At 34.3% G+C, this 20054-nt stretch overlaps 1 protein-coding gene across 2 annotated transcripts; it reads right to left on the bottom strand.

The window, feature by feature from the left end:
* Positions 1-3122: 3122 nt before the first annotated feature.
* LOC113494156 (alpha-tocopherol transfer protein-like) lies at positions 3123-19668 on the bottom strand. 2 transcript variants are annotated; one of them, XM_026872352.1, is made up of 7 exons: positions 19483-19668; positions 9643-9867; positions 8593-8752; positions 7916-8036; positions 6770-6904; positions 4489-4702; positions 3123-3674 (listed from the first exon to the last, which is right to left on the bottom strand). In XM_026872352.1, exons 2-7 carry the CDS (start codon positions 9809-9811, stop codon positions 3520-3522), a joined length of 954 nt encoding a protein of 317 aa, XP_026728153.1. In that variant the 5' UTR covers positions 9812-9867; positions 19483-19668; the 3' UTR covers positions 3123-3519. The 2 variants fall into 2 exon arrangements, with proteins under 2 accessions (XP_026728153.1, XP_026728162.1); XM_026872361.1 differs by lacking the exon at positions 19483-19668 and adding an exon at positions 10071-10249.
* Between the last annotated feature and the right edge of the window lie 386 nt (positions 19669-20054).

Here is a 20054-nt window from a genome sequence, read left to right as displayed (position 1 = left end):
AAAATTCACATTTCTAAATTGTCTCGGGTCTGGTTGTTTGTGGTACCTTCGTTGTATCTGAATTCCATAACACAAGTGCTTTAGCAACTTACTTTGGGTTCAGAACAATGTATATGATGCTGTCCGCATTTATTCATTTACTTATTTAAGGGAGCCCCAAAACCCAGGACACAACATAACCACTAGTGGAACTATCAAAAAGGGTAAGCCAAAGTTTGAGACAATAGATACATGAGTTAACTAGCAAACGAAATCTACTGAGGTCTTGCATGATGACAATGAATACTTGTAACAAGAAAAGCATTTGTAATATCTATACAATAAAGCTCATTTTGTTTTGTACATAGCAGAAGTCACTTGTTTCATTAATAACCCTAAACGTCGCCGTCGGTAATAAATTAGTTAAAAGTACGGAAAAAATTAGAAGTTATAGAAAAACATTATATTCTTGATATTATATATTGACGTCTAAGATTATTACTTTTGTATTTTTTAGTTTTTCGTTAGTTGGTTGCTACGCAGTGGTATATATCTTTTGTTTCTTCTCAGGGTAGTCAGATAGGTAATGTCGACTCCAGCGTTCTCAAAAAAAAAGAAGACATGTGAAAGTGATGATATATCCTACTTACAGAATAAATGATTTCATTTCATTTCATTTATTTGCTAACGATTTTTGTTGCTTGTAGCAGTTTCATCCATCAGGTTTAAAATATTCTGTATCTAAAGTTTTCCATTTTTAATGAATTCTTTCCCCCCGTTTACTTGCATAGGAGTAGTCAATTAGGAACTAGAGGTTATTCACTACATTGTTATTATATTTCCATATTATTAAAGGAGTTTAAGAATGAAGAAACTTCATTCACCTGTTCCTACTTTTGAAAATTCTTGTGAGTAATTTAAGCAAACCCATCCTATGGAACTTACTTCGGGTGTCGTGAGGGGATTTTTATTTTTTCTACATTTGGCGTACTTGTGTTTTTTATGGACACTTCAAGCACCCTTATCCATGCAGTCAATTTTAATTTAACTCCTTAAAGAAAATGATTAGCAATCAAAAGACAGAAATTGTATTTTGTATGGTGAAAGCGATTCATCCTATTTATCTAGATACTCCAGCATCTATTTAATTGTTGTTTTCTTCCAAAATGTCTGACGTCTGTGCATCATGTCCTGACTTGTTCTCTTATATTTCCTACTTTCCGTTTTCCTACTTTTGCTGTTGGGTCACGGAGGAGGATGCTATCTGCCACCCGGGCTCAGCCCAAGCATTCGTGTGACAAAAACACTTCTCTTACGCAGGCATCTAACCTGCGACACGTAAGTCACTGCTAGTCAGCTATAGGTGCAGTCTACTGATTATTTGATGCCATTTCTTGTATTTTTATGATTATGATTATTCCATCTCTATAATTCGTAAATTGGGTGCTAGAGAAAAAAAATAAAACTCGTTTTGAAAAATCTTTTAGTTTATTAAGCTTTCTTATACTATTGAATCTAACAATAATATCACTTTACCCACCAAATTAACACCTAATTCAATCTGATTAAGAGTGGTCTTATTATGACAGTTGGAAGGATCCCTATTCCCTCAGGTAAAACAAGAGAACTGAGTAAAATTGAATTAATAACCGGTCAAGTGCTAGTCAGGCTCACAATGCTGAAGGCTCCGTACAAATAGGCAAAAGCAAAAAACATTTGCATAAAATTAATTTTGGAAAAAAATAAAAACCGACTTCAAGACTACACTAACAATATATACAATTGAACTAAAAAGTATAAAATAATATTTTAATTACAAGCCAAAGAACACTAAAGGAAAATCAACGAAATTATTGATACTTATGCATACTATTTACATTTGAAAATCAGTTATTTTTGAGATCGGTGCCAAATGCGGGCAGACGCGTGAGGGCAGAAGACGCTGATGGTTGTGTTTTATGTTTGTATGTATTATTTTATGTTTCTTTTTTGTGTTATTAATAGATAAATTATTTTATTGTCTTCTTTTCAATTATCGGTTGTTTTTCAATTATTTATGTAATTTCTTTTTGTGTCATTAATATATTGTTTTTGTTTTGCCTGGCACCGACTCCAAAAATAACTGATTTTAAAATGTAAATAGTATGCATAAGTATCAATAATTTCGTTGATTTTCCTTTAGTGTTCTTTGGCTTGTAATTAAAATATTATTTTATACTTTTTAGTTCAATTGTATATATTGTTAGTGTAGTCTTGAAGTCGGTTTTTATTTTTTTCCAAAATTAATTTTATTTTTCACTTTTTAGTGGAAAGTTAGTGATTTTTAGTATAGGTACGCCTACTAAACGCGCTGCCCAAATGAGTTCTTTACCCCCGTGAAACTGCCCAGAATTCCCAGTGATATTTGTTCGAAAGCCTCCACCCAGTCTGTTACCATTTGAGAGTGATGTTAATTATGGAGGCCATTTTGAATAACCGAATATCTCATCAGAACAAACATCTAATTATGTTTATTTTAGTTTCAGTATTGCGTTTTTTGTAAAACTTTGTAAGTGACCTTGAACATTATTTTTTTTCGAAATAGTTTTTATAACCTTTGTAGTGAGTACAGGCGTGATAATATGTTGTGTGATGGCGTAAACAATGCTTAGATATGCTATAGCAACAATTGCGGTTAATCTGCTGTTATTTATTGAAGAGTTCCCCCGATTTCTACAAGATCCCATCATCAGATATTGAAATGGTGATAATGGGACCACACGGGAAGCACAAGCTTTCAAATAAAAAAAGAATCATGAAAATCGGTTCACCCAATCGCAAGTTACGAGGTAACAAACAAAAAAAAAAAAAAAAAAAACAGTCGAATTGAGAACCTCCTCCTTTTTTTGAAGTCGGTTAATAAATATTGGTCACTCATTGGAAACTATGTAGATATATTATAACAGTTCATGGGAAACGGCTTGGAGTCATACAAACCGAAAGAATAGCGTACGTTGTTTGGGATTACATTTCTACCCTTTGGTTAAGGTACTAAAGGCTTGCTTTAGAAATGTACTGTGAATTTTCGTCAACAAACACTTTTTGATCAATTATCTTATTTTTAGTGCATCAAAGAGTATAAAAAGAAAATATCACATCAGTAATTACAGTATTATCCTCTTTATTGTCATTACTATAAGGATGGTTTTTGTCCCCGAAATTCACTAGTTAGGCAACAACATAGACCCTAATACACATACTACCTGAAGACATTGACTCTGATCCCTCTGAACATATATTAAACTAAATGTAGGATATTGGTGTCTTCTTCATTTGATAAAATTAGAGAAGGACAACAAGAAATTACGAAGTCAAAAAAAAAACAATTAAAATTCACCCAAAAATCCGTTAATAATCAAATGCGCTGAAGCAAAATGGTTATTACTGCAAAATTGTTTAACATTTCTAAGTAAAACTATGGCTGTCCTTATTTTACTCTTTATGAAAGTAAAAGATAGCAATAGTACGCATTGAAATCAGTGTCATTATCTTTTCTATAACTTAGTCTAAGCTCAGCGTCCTAAATGTTCCTGGCATCCCCATATATTTCTCATTGAATTTATCCCGGTTTCTCTTCGATTCGTCCGTGCAGGCTGCATTCATTTCCTTTAGGAGTTCTTGGTGAGATTTTGATGATAAACTCTGTACTAGTTTATCTGGAAAAAGATAAATAACCATATTATAATCATTTTTCCGTTAAAGGGTCAGTAGCCAAAGGGAATTAAAAATAATACCTTTGGACGTCAATTATTATTGTGTATTTGTCAAAGTGTGTTTTTATAGTCAAGAAGTAGGAAGACCAGTTTTTACCCTCAAGAATGATCTAGATTTAAAAAAAAATGCTAATTGTATTTTATGAACAGAAGTTTTATAATAGAACTATGACCGGAGTCTGTTAAAACACATGTCAATATAAAGACTTTACAAATCATATTGACTGCACTAGCCAAGTGGAGTATTTAACCTAGCCCACCACTCGCTATGTGTCATGGGTTCGATCTCAACGTAGGACATGCATTTGTGTGATGTTTGTTTTTAGTCTGGCCATCTTGCTTACCTATGCTACCTTGCTTGTGTCTAAAACCCCCGTGAGATAAAAATTAAATTCCTTAGGGTATAGGTCCATGGGTCAAATTAGTTTTAAAATTAAACTAGCTGTTGCCCGCGACTTCGTCCGCGTGGTTAGAAGATATAAGTTATAATTTATACCTGCCTTCTATCTATCTTGTAGGATTCAGTCAGCGTTTGCAATGTAAGCGCAAAAAATGTGTTTTTTACGACCTAACATTAGAAACCTCAAAAATTGTAGCCTGTGTGTTTTTCTGATGTATAAGCTATATTGTGGTAAAGTTTCATTCAAATCCATTCAGTAGTTTTTACGTGAAAGTGTAACAAACATCCGTACATCCAAACTTACAAACTTTCGCCTTTATAATAATAGTAGGATAAAATTATAATCAACTCGCTTACCATGTAATACTTCTACTGATTCTCCCTTCCCTCCATACTCCTCAGGCAGTATATCATTAGGGATGTACTCCTGGACACCAGCCTTCGTAGTTGCTACATGTATCCTGTTCGCCACTTTCTCAGAAAAGAAAGGCTTTACAAGTTTCACAAAACCTTCAATGAATTTTGAAGCAGTTACAAAAATAATTCCTTTTATTTTTGTACCGAAACCGTCCTGAAATTTTTAAACCATTTAGGTAAGTGATTTTGAAATTAAAGCGTCAACTATCTTCGAATCGTGAAAGGCGTGGTGGCCTTGCGGTTTTAGACATGGATTTTTATGCGCGAGGTGTAGGCTATATCCCAAGGTTGGCAAAGCATGTATGTGCCTTTTTCAATGTATGTGTACTTAATAATTATCCCACCAAAAACATTAAATGTAAAAAAATGCCAAGTCTCTCGATGCAGTCTTTCCATCGTAAAAAGTTTTGAGATCTCATAGAAGCCAAGTCCTATTCAAAATATTTTGTAGTTATAAATCAACATTTAGTAATTGTATCAATAGTTTTCTTTATATTATAATTATAGTGACTTGGCAATGAGCACAAGAAGAAACAAATAAAACGGCATATTTGTAGGAGATGAAAGTTACACACACCGCATGCGTAAACATTAATATCACAAAATTAATTTTCTTTTGGTTTATCCGTGTCGTCCCAACCGAATTTCGGCAACGGCAGTCAGTCTTAGTGTACTCTCGATTCATTTACTTTCATAAAGCGATGGCCCGTAAGGTATTCTTAATTATTGTATTGGAGCATGTAGTCGGTAGTGACCATCATGATTCACACATAACAAATAATCTGATCACTGGTCTCGTCAGTAACATTTGCACATAATTCCAGGCATCAAGCAGCTTTTAATTTGTGCTCATTGCCAAGTCACTATAATTATAATATAAAGAAAACTATTGATACAATTACTAAATGTTGATTTATAACTACAAAATATTTTGAATAGGACTTGGCTTCTATGAGATCTCAAAACTTTTTACGATGGAAAGACTGCATCGAGAGACTTGGCATTTTTTTACATTTAATGTTTTTGGTGGGATCTCATTTATTTTTTGTAAGTGTATTTCTTTCTTTTTTTTTAGGTGTCATAATTTCTAGGACTTCAGCTACTGCTTTGCTTAGAACCCATTCTCTATCTCTATCTCTTTTGTTTCTTCTCTGAGACTTCGTTACTTCTAATGTAAACAAGCTTAAACTTATATATATATGCATATATATATCTACTAACTTACAAACTATAGCTAAACTAAACTAAATAACACGTAAAGTTCTCCGAATATCAATTATCACTACAATATTTTTTAGTTTCGAAATGGTTTTTCATAGACAGGTGGCGCTATCAAATGAAAATTATCGAATTATTCTGAAGTACTACTTAGACTGCGCTTTGTAACGAAACCATAGCGCGATTCAGACACGTACAACGCCATCTATCGAGCGCGCATACAATATTTATCGCAATACAATGGAGTTTTAGCTTTATTAATTTAATGAATTATGAATTTTATGTATTAATTTGTATTAATGATAGTCTGTGTATTACATTTATATTATTCTTTTCTATTCTATGCATGTATTCATCCAATTGAATAGGTACTTAAACAACGAACAAAGTTAACAATGCAGTCAAAATCCATACATAATGTTCTTGCCAAACCGCAAATATAAAATTGTTTTCTATGGCATATTATTTTTTAATGTTTTTATAATTTTTCCTTTATATGTGGCTAAGGACCTATCTTGGTGCAAAATTTGAAGTTTCTAAGTCTGCTAGAAGTACCTTAGATTTTTGATGATCTGTCAGTGAGTCAGTGAGTGACAAAATGGTGTAACTTTGATCGACCGTAACTCCTAAACCATTAATTCAATTGGCATGTAATTTCGAACTTAAGCTTGTTCTAATGCCTACTATTATTCCCCGAAAAGCTAAACTCCTAGCTTTGTCCACGTCGAAGATACAGGGGGGGCGAAACAGCCGCGAATCGCTTCGAGAAAAGATGGTACGGCCGTGCCCGTTTTGCTCGAGACTTGGCAGGGGCACTGCCGTGCCCTCAGATAAGTCATCGCTGATAAAACGGTGAATGAAATTATCGTGAAAACCAATCTAATCCAGGAAACCCCCTTGAAAATGTTCTCATCAGAAATTGGCAATACGATAAAAGCTAGAGTGGTGATCACTGCTCAAAACTTCCCTATATGGATCACTATGTTGATGAAAACGTACTTACAGTGAATAAAGGTATAATTTGCTGAAGCTCAAGTAGATTAACTTTAGATAAAACATCAGCTGCGCTTGCGTCGTAACAGTCTCCAATTATCGTAAATCCTTGACAATAATCGTAGGATTTTAAATATTCAGCTACCTGCAACGGGTTTAAAAAAAAGATTATGATAGTTCGGTCAAATAACCGGACCGCTGACCGGACTTTAGGGTACAGGATTAAAAGAAAATGTTCACTTATCAATTTGTAACCGCACTAACAGTTACTTAAATTAGGTTAGGTTAGTAATTTTTATTATTGCCTCTCAAAACGGCAACAGAAATACGTCATCAATGGAAAATTCAATTGCCTAGCTATAACGGTTCATGAAACACAGCCTAGTGCCAGACGGACGGACAGGAGGGCCTAAATAATAAAGGCGCGATAGCGCCTTTTCATCCTTCAGGTACCGAACCCTATAAATACTATACACTAACTTTAAAATAGGCAGTAAATCCAGGTGTTAAACATTTAGATGAGCTATAAAGTTGAGGGTATGGTTTATGTAAATGTAACGAGTTTTAGTTCTAGGCCAATAGTAAATTCCAAATAGAACAACGTTATTAAAAACAGTCTTTTGAAAATGCCGATACCTATCGTTGGTTTCTTGCATTTCGGATAAAGATTTTTCAGCCGACTCAAAAAGAAGGAGGTTCTCAATTCATTTGTTATTGGTTTGTCACCTCAGAACTTCGGACTGAATAAACCGACTCTGTCGACTCTTTTTATCAATTATCAATTTTACCAAATTAAGCTCTACATCTCTCCATTTTAGGCTCTTCTCTCACTCTCAGCCCTTCTAGCCAAGTGATATTAAAATTTATTCAATGGTTAACTTCAATCAAATACACAAAAACACTTGAATTTTCGAAGAGGAAAGTGCAAAGTCACGTGAATTATGAGAACGAAATGTCATTTTTAAATTACAATTTTTGGATTTTTGAATCTTTTTGTGCATATGACTTGAATGCTAGTGAAACTCTCCGTGATACAAGGATTACGGGAGAATAATAAAAAAATCTTAAAGTTATATAATGACGTTTACGGTTGTAGAAATGTCTTATGGATAAAGAAGGAGGAACTTAAGTCTAAAACTGTACTGTTTTTACTTACAATGACGAAGAATTTGAAAAGCATTGTGTAATCTCCAGAACTAATGTTAGCATCTGGTTTGATCTTAATGATGATGACTCTGTGCAGTTCCTGAGTTAGCTGCGGTACCAATCCGATGTAACTGAAAGGAGAAAAAATAAATAGTTTAGCCACTTTCATAGAGATTTTATCCATTGTATGAAGGATTGCAACGCATTGCCATACACCGGGCATAAAAACGCGAATGACGAAGAATGGTCGTTTAGGTTTCGTCAGTAAGAGTCTGGCACTAAAAATTCCCTCACCATAGGGGCTGAATTATGATGAGGTTCAACCAAAAAAAGCATCAATTAAAACACTATATAACGCCCAAAGGAAAAATTAAGCACTTTATCGGTGACACAAGATTCTCACTTATTAAATTATAGCCTTAATCTTAAAATTAAATCCTTCTATCGTTGGGGTTTCACTACATTCAAGTGACATGCACAGAGACTGTCAGACTCAGGACAAGCATTAATGGATCACACAAATGCTGGTTCTAAGCGCGGATCGAACCTGCCACACATTACTCGCAGTGGAATTTGCATGATGACCGTCTATAAGTCGGCCATCCGTGCTGCCATAGAGAATTCCCCCGCCATACCAAAAAAAGCTTCTCTTTCTTCTAATGGTTTTGTAAATTTTATTGAACTTACCCTTTTTGCAACATATCCATCAGTTCGCTCTCTTGAATATTGGTTATTTGGAAATATTTTGGCAACAAAGTCCTCATCGTACACATTTTGTCTATCTGCATCTTCGCCCTTTCTATGGATCCTTTTGAGGTTATTATACTTTTTTCTATATAGGATTTAGCTGAAATCATTGGAATCATTTATAAGTCTAATGTCAACAACATTCTACAGTAGATTCATGATCAGAAGACACGCCAAGTCGAGCAATAAAAAGCATAATCTCCATTCTCCGATACCTGCATTGTACCATGCTCTCCTCAAAGTATTCTTGTTTGTATATGATATTAAATGACTGTGTTTCTAGTAACCAAGAGATCATTGGTTCAAGGTTCAAGCTTCAAATTTCATTCAATTACAATAATTTGTTAAATAATTAAAACCAGTCAAGGATTGATCTTTTTTTGACTGACCGTTCAAACAAAAAAAGCAACAAAAGGAAAACATAGAAGCTGCAAATTTTGAATGCATTTAATGTTAATTGTATGGAAATGTTACAAATGTTGCATTTGATGCTAATAAAAGTCATGCGAAAACGTTATGCCAAACTATATTCTACCCCAACCTTTGATTGATAAAAGATTTATTAATTGATTGACTTTTATACTATGGGGGGGAAGTAGGAGCACCAAAACACAATATTCAAGATTCAAGACTTATCTCTAACTTTCGAATATAACTTTCATATGTTATACACTAGCTGTTGCCCGCAAATTCGTTCCCGTGGGTAGAAGTTATAAGTTATGATTTATACCTGCCCTGTTTTTTCACATTTTCCACTGTACCTATCTTCGCTCCTTTTAGTCGCAGCGTGATGGTTTATAGCCTAAAGCCTTCCTCGATAAATGGTCTATTCAACACAAAAAGATTTTTTCAATTTGGACCAGTAGTTCCTGAGATTAGCGCGTTCAAACAAACAAACTCTGCAGCTTTATATATTAGTATATAGATATATAGATAACGGTCACATATAGGTTTTTATGGAAATAATATGAACATTTGGAGTAAACTTACGATATTCCTTCTTTATAAAATGTTCTTGAGTTTTGATCCATTGTTCTACAATTCTAATAGCCTCTTCTCTTCTCTCTTCTTTATCTAAATTATATTCTTTTCTTATCTTCTGTATAACTTCTGGACCGTGCCTGAACAATTTGTTTTCTGGTTCCGTTATGTAATCCATTGTGGCTGTATTTGTTTCTCGGTCTAAATCTTTTCTTGTGACTGCAGTAGTACGTTCTGAAAAAGTGCAGAAAAATGCAGAATTTGAATTCACAACTTTAATATGAAAATAGGTAAGAAAGTTACTAAGTAACAAAAACAAGTTTGAAAAATCACTTAATCAATTTTCATACATTTACCAGAACGTAATTGACATAATAGGTATACAAATGAATAAAAATGTGTGAAGAAAAATAATCGCGAATAACCTTATAACTTACACTATAAAGCCTGATTATCAGTCAAACTATAACAGCTAGACACCTTATTCGTAACACAAATGAATACTAAAATTTAAATGCCAATTTAAAAATGCATAATCAAAAATTCGAAAGACTAAAATCTAGTCTCACCAAGCACTACCCAAGTCTGGACAATCTATTTCGCAACTAACTTGCCACAACAGGTAATCAAGCACAGCTATAAGGAAAAAACTACTAATAATGGATGCAGTTATGTATCAAATAACCAGCCAGCGAGCAAAAAATATCCATATTTTATTAACAGGCTTTTTATCCTATAATTAAGTTTTTTTATATCTGTACTGTGTGTTTTATATCTGCAGTATGTAAAACAGATTAGTGATATTTTGGCTGGCAATTTAATACATGAATCGACCAATAAGTCTGCTATAAATAAACTAAACTGGTAACGTTGTGTTAAAGGCTTGATTGAGACAGGATCCCTACCAATATTATAAATGCGAAAGTAACTCTGTCTGTCTGTCTGTCCGTCTGTCTGTCTGTTACGCTTTCACGTCTAAACCACTGAACTGCTTATAATGAAATTCGGTACAGAGATAGAGTTGACCTTGAGAAAGAACATAGGATAGTTTTTATCTCGGACTTTTGAAGAGTTCTCTTGGAAACACGATATAACCGACCTCGACGCGGGCGAAGCCGCGAGCGAAAGGCTAGTTTTATATAAAGCTTGGACAGACGTTGCTATGAAACGCCACAAATGAGCTATGTTCGGGCAGGAAATGGTTACGTCGATAATGTATTATTTTTTATTCTACTTTAGCTGTTGCCCGTGACTTCGTCTGCGTGGAGTTCAGTTTACAGATAGAGACAGACAGACTGACATACAGAATTACTTCCGCTGTACGCATATTTTTATGGTCATTCTGACCCCCCCCCCTTACAACCCTTTTTCCAGTTAAAAAGTAGTTTATATAGCCTATGGTTTATGCCTATTCTTTTTCAGACTCTAGACTATCGGTGTACCAAATATAATGACAATCTGTTGAGTAGTTCTGGCGTGAAAGCGAGTCAGACTGATGGATAGAGATACTTTCGCATTTATAATATAAGTATAGATTTGGATAGAGTTTTTATCCATCTCAATATGTAGAATAATGTATTGAAGCCAGCAATAAAATGTCAGGGAAATCTACTTATTGGCAATTAATTAAAATATGGGTATCAAGTTATTTACTGTATTGTATTATTACTGCTTCCGCACATTGATTTGTTGTTTTAAACAAACCAAGCTTTTATTATGAGTTCTAAATGACTGATAATACACACTAATATCCCAAATTATAGCTGCATAGTATGAAAAACATCCTCAGAGACAGGACGAAAATGATCTTGCTCACAATGATTACACATGTATTTTTCCAGGCTGGAAATTCTACCTACGACCTCCAGTATACCAGTCAGGACCCCTTTTTTTTGGTAAGGCGGGAGAATCCTCATGGCCACCCACTCCCTCGGGGGAGGAAATGGGTAGTGTCAGGCTTTTACTGACTAAACCTGAACCGTCGTGTTACGTCATCCGCGTTTTTGTGTCGGTGTATGGCAATGCGTTGCAATCCTTCATGCACCCAGTCAGGACCCCTGACTACAATACTAGGCCAGCTAAACCAGGCAAAACAAGATAAAATAATAAAATTGAAAACTAGACATTAATACTTGTCGGAGTACGTTCAGGTTCTCACTCAGTTTTATTGTTATTTCTGTCTGTTTGTTTATATCTAGCCAAGGCCATTGCCAAGGTAAAGTTATAGAGTTCAACTAGTTTATATTATTGTTTACAACTAAAGCAAAATGAAGTTAATTATTAAATTGTATTTAATTAGGTATATGGCACCTTAAAGACCTATGTAATACCGTAGTATTCATGACTAATGACGTCACACGTCACAAAAGCGAACGTCTTACTACTTAAACAGGGATACAAAAATCTTTAGAATATACACTCGAAAATGGACTTTAAAACTGAAACTTCAAAGTTCAAAAATGTTTGACAGGAATTGCAAATTGAATGCTCGTTCTCGATCGTTTTTTTTGGCAAATAATTATGCTCTTCAACTTGATTGTTTTAAAATCCTTTTTTGAGCGTCAATATTATATGCAAGACTTTCTGGCGGATGCTTTGATTTAATTATTTTTTGTTTTTTAACTTGTAAATATTTAACTCTGTAAAATTGTAAATAAATATTAAGTCAGATTTATAAAATAAAGTATTTACAACGTCATTAATTCCGAGACGCGGATTAAAAGAATTCATATTATTATTATTTATATTAAGTTAATTATGCTATTGTATTTAATAGCATAATTAATTAGCAAAATTGTGGCCATGAACTAACAAAATTGTTTTATAAGCAAAACTTAAAGAAAAACATCGCCAAGCATTTTATATTGTGGTTACAATACTTTATTGCATTATTAAAGTAATTTGAGGCATTGAAGCATTGCAACAAGCCATTGTAATGCGATCTAATGATAATGTGCGTCATGTTATAACTTTGTCGTTATATATTATGCGAAGTAAGAATAGAAAAATAAGTTAAAACATTATTAAATAATCATCATAATAATGCGGACAACATCACATACATTGTTCTGAACCCAAAGTAAGTTGCGAAAGCACTTGTGTTATGGAATTCAGATACAACGAAGGTACCACAAACACCCAGACCCGAGACAATGTAGAAATAAGAATTTTTACATTGACCCGACCGGGGATCGAACCCGGGACCTCAGAGCTAGCGACACCTTGAAACCGGTCCGTACGCCACTCGACCACGGAGGTCGTCAAAGTCGGAGTCGTCATCATCCTAGCCTTTTCCAAGCTATGTTGGGGTTGGCTTCCAGTCTAACCGTTTGAAGCTGAGTAGAAGTGTTTTACAAGGAGCGACTGCCTATCTGACCTCCTTGATCCAGGAATCTTTTTTTTTGTTAAAGCTGTGGTATCTTCATGGACATCCACTCCTTTGGGGAAGACATTGGTAGTATCAGTCTCTTACTGACTAAACCTGAAGCGCCGTACTACATCATCCGCGTTTTTGTGTCGGTGTATGGCAATGCGTTGCAATCCTTCATACTCGACCCAGTACCCTGGGCGAAACGATACCTCTTAGTAAGACCGGTTGTCAGACTTTCTAACTTCTGACTAAACGTAAAGGATATTTATAATTAACAGCCATTATAAATTTATAATTTACAACCCACAATTTTACGCGCCTTCCGAAAGACGGCGGAAGTCGTCACCATAGATGGGTGACCATTGATGTCGATGGCCACCCATCCACGGACCAACCGCATCCGCATAGCTTAACCTTTATCATCAGTCAATAATCCACTGTTGGACATACCTTAAGGTTAAATCATGAAAACATTCAGTTTTATTAATGACAAGTGCTTACTCAGGTTTGCCAATGTTAAAGTAACCTATTCTTTTGCTTGGAGTGTAAGCTATCTTCCAACCAAATTGTTTCAGCTGTTTAGACAGATAATAAAACAGAACTACTTTCTGATTTGCGATAATAGTAGCGATATCTGAGTTATACGCGACTATGAGACAAAATACAATAATTTTCGAGCGGATGCTATAGACGATTAAGTTCTTAAGGTAATTATTTAAATTTTTGTTCCTGAAATAGCAGATCAGAAAATATTCACTTCTCTATCTCACACAACGAATAAGTATTTTTCTAGCTCGCTCTAACAGATTTTTATCTCTTTCCGAAATGGCCAAGAGTCATGGTCGTGGACACACTTCATTACTTTTAAACATCTTTTGCACAGTTTTTTACCAAAAACACACATTACATTAAATATTATTATAATGTTTCAGAAGTTTTTGCGAATTTGCGGCAAGGGAAATACGCTCATTTGGAGTTTTAACTCTTTTATTTTGAACTTGAAACAGAAAAAAACTAAGCTAAGATTCTGCTAATGTTTTCATCAAACTTTTGACCGTACGAGACGTTGCATAACGTCGATTTAATTACTGTTACTTGTTGTTACAACGAAAACAATCGAATGTATGAAGATCACAGGTTAAGCAACACCTGACGCGGTCGGTCCGTAGATGGGTGACTATCTTTAATGCACGTTAAATTGTGAGTCCCATACATTTTTTATTTTCAAAGCGGCTACAGAAATACATAATCTGGTTTTTGAGAGACAGGCTGTTCCAAACTTCTTAATACCTATGAAAACTGAGGACGGTTAAATAAGACAGACATGACGATTATATCTCACTCTGTCAAAGCAAATTGCGAGAAAGCCATATTGACTTAAATGAAGGCTCGCGATGCACTTCACCGGACCTCCAATTAAAAAAAGGATAAAATAAATCTAACCTTAAAAAAAAACCGAAACATAATATATCTATTCTGACATAATTAGTTTAACGCAGCTTCTCAATAACTTTCTACTTTTAAATTTAAATTTGTTACTAATAGCCGAGAGGTCACCGACTGAAGTCAAACCTCGCCTAGGACAAGCGTTTATGTAATCCATGAATGCTTATTCTGAGTCTGGGTGCATGTGTCTGGAGGTGTCAAAAAACGAACCACATTTAAAATAATATACTTCAAGACAGAAATTAAAAAAAAAATGTTAACTTAAATTAGATTTATGAAGTGTCCCAATGGTGAATCAACGTATTTGATTAATTAATCCGAAATTGAGCTTGCGATATTAATCCTTCAGGAAGACTGAAGGACACTTCCCTTCAAAATTATTTTAATTAAATATCAAAATTTAATTTTAAAAGAGGTTCTTTTAAGAAAGCTTAATTGGTCTTTTGTTTTTGTTTAGGACTTTTTTTATACTGTGCAATTTGTAAGAGAGTTTAGGACGTAAAATAATATAAATAATTAGATAGTTTATAGCCAGGATCAAAGCATAGGAATGTTTTGTGCTTAATCGATATCGAATCGATATCAATTTTGTGATAAAATAATTTCGCATCAATTTTTTTTTCTCCAGCTCACTGTGTCCCACTGCTGGGCAAAGGCCTCCCCCAAATCCTTCCACGATTCTCTATTCTAGCCGTCATGGAACCAGCCCACGCGATAAGCGTTGAGGTCGTCTCGCCACCGCTTCCGCTAAATTTAAATTATTAACAATAAAATATTTGCTATAGAGTTACTCACCAATAAAATTACTTTGACTTTATATCCCGGAATTTATAATAATATTCCACTAAAAAAATAAAATTTATAATAAACTATTATTTTATAAATATTGTTGTTTATTTTATAGTCTAGACCACATGGAAACTCGGAACACACTGTATTAACCGTCTCTTATACGTCAAAATAATTATTTATAATTATATTGGGATCTTTTAACCCTAACGTTGTAATGAAGTCGTCACAATTGTTGGTTACTTACACCAACTTAGGCAGGGTACATACCAGAACAACCACACAACAAACAATTCAACTCAAAGCAAAAGAAATCATTTGATAATTTCTTATCCGAAATGAAAGGGTGATGACTGGATAAAAAGTAAAAATCTTTTAGGTCATCATCAGCGTAACCTTTTCCCAACGTCTTACCGGTTTCAGCTAAATACCAGTGTTTTACAAAAAGCGACTGCCTATCCGATCTCCTCAACCCAGTAACCTAGGCAACATGATACTCCTTAGTAAGACTGGTTGACAGACTTTCTAACTTCTGACTACCCGTAACGACTGTCAAAGATGTATGAATAACCGGGACTTACAATTTAACTTGCCTTCCGAAACACATAACTCGTTATAACAAAGATGGTCTCCCATCTACGGATCGACCGTGCCAGGTACAGCTTTACCTGTGATCGATTCATTTATGCAGTTATATAGCTTAGCCACGAGCTCCTATGATCATCATACATTCGATTGCATTTCGTCACTTAACTCCGTAGAAATGTAGCTTGGTTAAACGGCCTCGTGTGTAACCTGCCTTGCTCTAATCGTTTGTGTACATAATTGTAATAACATACTATAATTTTCTTGGAAAATAAGCACTTTTAAAATGTATGTGACTACGTCAAACAAATAGGTACTTAACGACACTGGTTTTGAAGTACTATTAGTGATTTTTTTACTTTTTTAAGATAGATACAAAAAGTGGACTGAGTAATGTGCGTAATGATAATAGAATAATGGATAATGACTTGTTATGACAAGAATGTCAATTTGGTATTTTTGTTGTATATAACAAATTTTATTCAATAAATTAATAGCGAATTCAATTGTTTGGCTAAAAACTGGACTTCGTTGCCATATACCGATACTGAAATACCGACATATTATAAGGAATTAGAGATAAGAAGGCATTCACCATGTATTGGGGGATGAAATGCCTAACAACGTCGTCGTGTCGCGGATTCGATATCCGCGTTGGAGAAGCATTTGTGAGATCCACGCATGTTTGTTCTGAGTCTGGGTTTCCTTATGCATGTGATTTGCATGTTTGTAAACCCCCACGACACAAGGATTCAATTCCTTACAGCGGGAGTCGTTTAAAAAAATATATGTCTAAGCTACTTACAAAGATAACTTTTAATGAATATTTTCTTTTATAATAAAAAAACTTTTAAATTTTGTAGTTAAATAAGTTTAAGTAGTTTAATGCTTACGATGCAACTTGAATATACAAAAGATGTGTTCAATACATTGGTTGTGGCTGTGGCCGAGGCTGTGTTTTGACATGTCTGTATGTCTGATGCCTCTATTCGTATAAACGGCTAGACTTGGTTTGGAGGTAGCTGGCACTTTGAGTTACCTAGTTTTCTTTTATCCAACTTCGACGCTAAAAGTGCGTTATGTTCTTACTTCTAAAACCGACACCCAGGCGGGCGAAGCCGCGTTAGTACATATACCTATACATATGTAGGTATAGGATAACTTTTGTATAATTTTTAACTGACAAGAAATAATGTTTAATCTTCCGCGAAGTTCCATGTTAGTTAATATTTGTCTAACCTAGACATATTTGTACTATGACCGAGTGCACATTAAATACTTATCTCGAGTAAATCTAGTGGGTTTTAACCTTTGTGAGTACGTTTTGCTTAGATTTTTAAAATCATAATTTAAGAAGGTCGTGACTAAACTACAACTGCACCAGAAGTACATGGACCTTCTTAAAGAAACCTTCTCAACATTGTTTTTTATTTAGCCCAGTGTGTCCCACAAAGGGTAAAGGCCTCCCCCAAATCCTTCCACGATTCACGAGCTCAACATTAGGCTGGTAAAATAACCATAATTATGCATGTAATGAAACTGGTTCTGGACTTAGATTTGAATGCCCGAGATGCAGTTTCCATCGCAAAGGAATGTTTTAAATTTAATTTTCAATTTTTGAAAGTCATATTGGACACTAAGTTCTCCCTAATTATTCTAAGACACCACTGACAAATGGTAAGGGAAAACATCATATTTTTGTTCTTTACTTGGTTTGTGGTGAGAAATAAATGATTAATTTATTATTAGGTATTATTATTTATCATGAGGAAACTTGGATTCCAAGCATGGGAATGTGAAACCTAGCAGAGCTAGCGTGGTGATTCTGAAACCGCCCAACCTAAGGACCTAGCGTGGTGATCAATGCTTAAAAAATCCCTTTATGTTTTGCCCAGAAGTGGGATATTAATAGGCTTGTTAAATTACCATTATTGAATGTAATGACATTGAAAGCCTTATAACAATAGCTTAACTAAGGTCAAGAATAAAAGGCTATTGTTATAGAGAGTTCCCTTTAATCATTGCCTGTACTACAATATATATCACGAGCTCTACCCGGCTGTTGACAATGTGGAAGCGAGATGCCGCTACGCGAGTAAATATCGCTGTCTTACTTCCAAAATATTTACAGAATTAATTTGAGTTATCTTAGTAACAGCTATAAATATTTATTTAGTACTTATTTTTTATATTATTTCGTTATGTATCTATTTAGTTTTTGCCACGTTTGTTTCTTCCGGTTTTATTTGCAACTAGCTAGCAGGCTGAAATTTTCAGGGTAGCTTCAAACCCGATGACAATGTAATGAATGGCTGGACCGATTTTGATAAAATTTGAATGGACTGACATCTTAAAACGTAGGTTTTTATATTTTTTTAATCAATTAATTAACGTTGAGACATCTGTCCTACACTAGGGTGTATCTCATGAACTGTCACAGCTAAACAGTAAACAGTTATTTATTTTTGCAGATAATATATTCCTGTTGCCGTTCTAACAACATATACCAAGAATAAGGTGCAAGGCAGACGACAAACTACCTGTGACGAACTTTTTAGTCTGCGAAAATAGAACCTATGCAACTATATGCAGTAATGCACATGCGCGCCATGCAGGCTTTTTGAACGCCGCATACTCCGCCGTCTGAGCTACACCTAAAGATTGAGGTTAAGCAACGGTTGTTACGATCATAAACTCCTTGGTTGGGTGAGAAATCAATTTGCGGCTAGCTTTATTTGTACCCACAATTTATTTTTTGAATTCTTTGAAGGGTGCCCGATACGAGGAGGTGTCTATGTAAAATTGACCTTCAATAAGTGCTACTTTGAAGCCTAGTTTGAATAAATAGATTTTGATTTTTAAGCCTTTTTTACGGAACTCGGTAGCACAATATGTAATAAAATTGTATATTTAGAATATTTTCATAGAACCCGAAGGTTAGTATAATATTTGTGTCCTTATCTAGAAACTAGTTTGAGATAAAATATCTTGAATCTGAGGCTGATTAGATAGAACCGGCTGCAGAGTACGAATCTAAATATTTATGAGATTTTTTAGAATGTCATTATATACCTAAATTATTTCCGGGAAATAGCTCATATAGTCATCGAATTTTTATTTTTATCTATTTATTTATTCTATTTTTATTTATATAAATACTCGCAATTTTATGGAATTTAACAAAACAATTGTAAAAGGCATTTTAAAATTTCTTGTGTAATTATTTCAAAGCTATAATCTAGTATTCCTGGTAGTCCAAGGATGAGATGGGCAGACAATATAAAAATATAGCAGGAATAGAATGTATGCAAAGAACAAGAAACAGAGGAAGTTGGTGTAAACAAAGGGAGGCCAATACCCACCTGAAGATTATTCAAGGTTGATGATAATGATGAATATAAACAAGCTATTAAAATAACTTCAGAACCCGTTAATTCATGATTAAAGACTCCGGTTGAGTAAGAAATTAGTCGGGCTATCTCGATAAATACACGTGATTAAACTGTTATTAACAAATATTAAGACTTGTCATAAAAAAAAATTGTTTATGCAATCAAAACTAGAATTCAAAGAAACGTTTCCCATCGTACTCTTGATTCAAATAAAAATATAACGCTATAAATAAAATGACAATAAAACAATAAAAAAAAAACACTTACATTAAAAACAAACTTCACACTCAAATCACAAAACGAAACTGCACAAAATTTTCCTCTGAATTTTGAAAATAATATCTTATTTCTATAACAAAAACATTGTCTGTGCTTATCCGATAACGACGCGACTATGATTGACGTGTGCTATACTTGACTCGAATATTATATATGCAGAGTATCTGATACATCAAATTCTCGTCACTATGTCGGTTACTATACTCCTCCGAAACGGCTTGACCGATTTTTATGAAATTTAATTTGCGTATTTAGAAGATCTGGGATTCGGTTACTGTCTATTTTAAGTTAAGGAAAAGGGATGTCTAACCCTAATAGTTTTATTTTATCTTATATAAAGTGTTTTAATATGTTTTTTGTTCCATAAATAACCATAATTCGCTTGAAATAATTTGTACAACAAAGCAGCGTTTAACGGCCATCCTATCCTACTATATAAAAGCGAAAGTTTGTTTGGATGTGAAATCGCGGGTATCAGCTAGTAATCTATATCTACTATCTATACTAATATATAAAGCTGAAGAGTTTGTTTGTTTGTTTGAACGCGCTAATCTCAGGAA

Source organism: Trichoplusia ni, chromosome 1, assembly GCF_003590095.1.
Source record: "Trichoplusia ni isolate ovarian cell line Hi5 chromosome 1, tn1, whole genome shotgun sequence".
Lineage (NCBI taxonomy): Eukaryota > Metazoa > Arthropoda > Insecta > Lepidoptera > Noctuidae > Trichoplusia > Trichoplusia ni.
The sequence above is the reverse complement of the archived record's forward strand: the minus strand, read 5'-3'. Positions and strand labels throughout refer to the sequence as shown.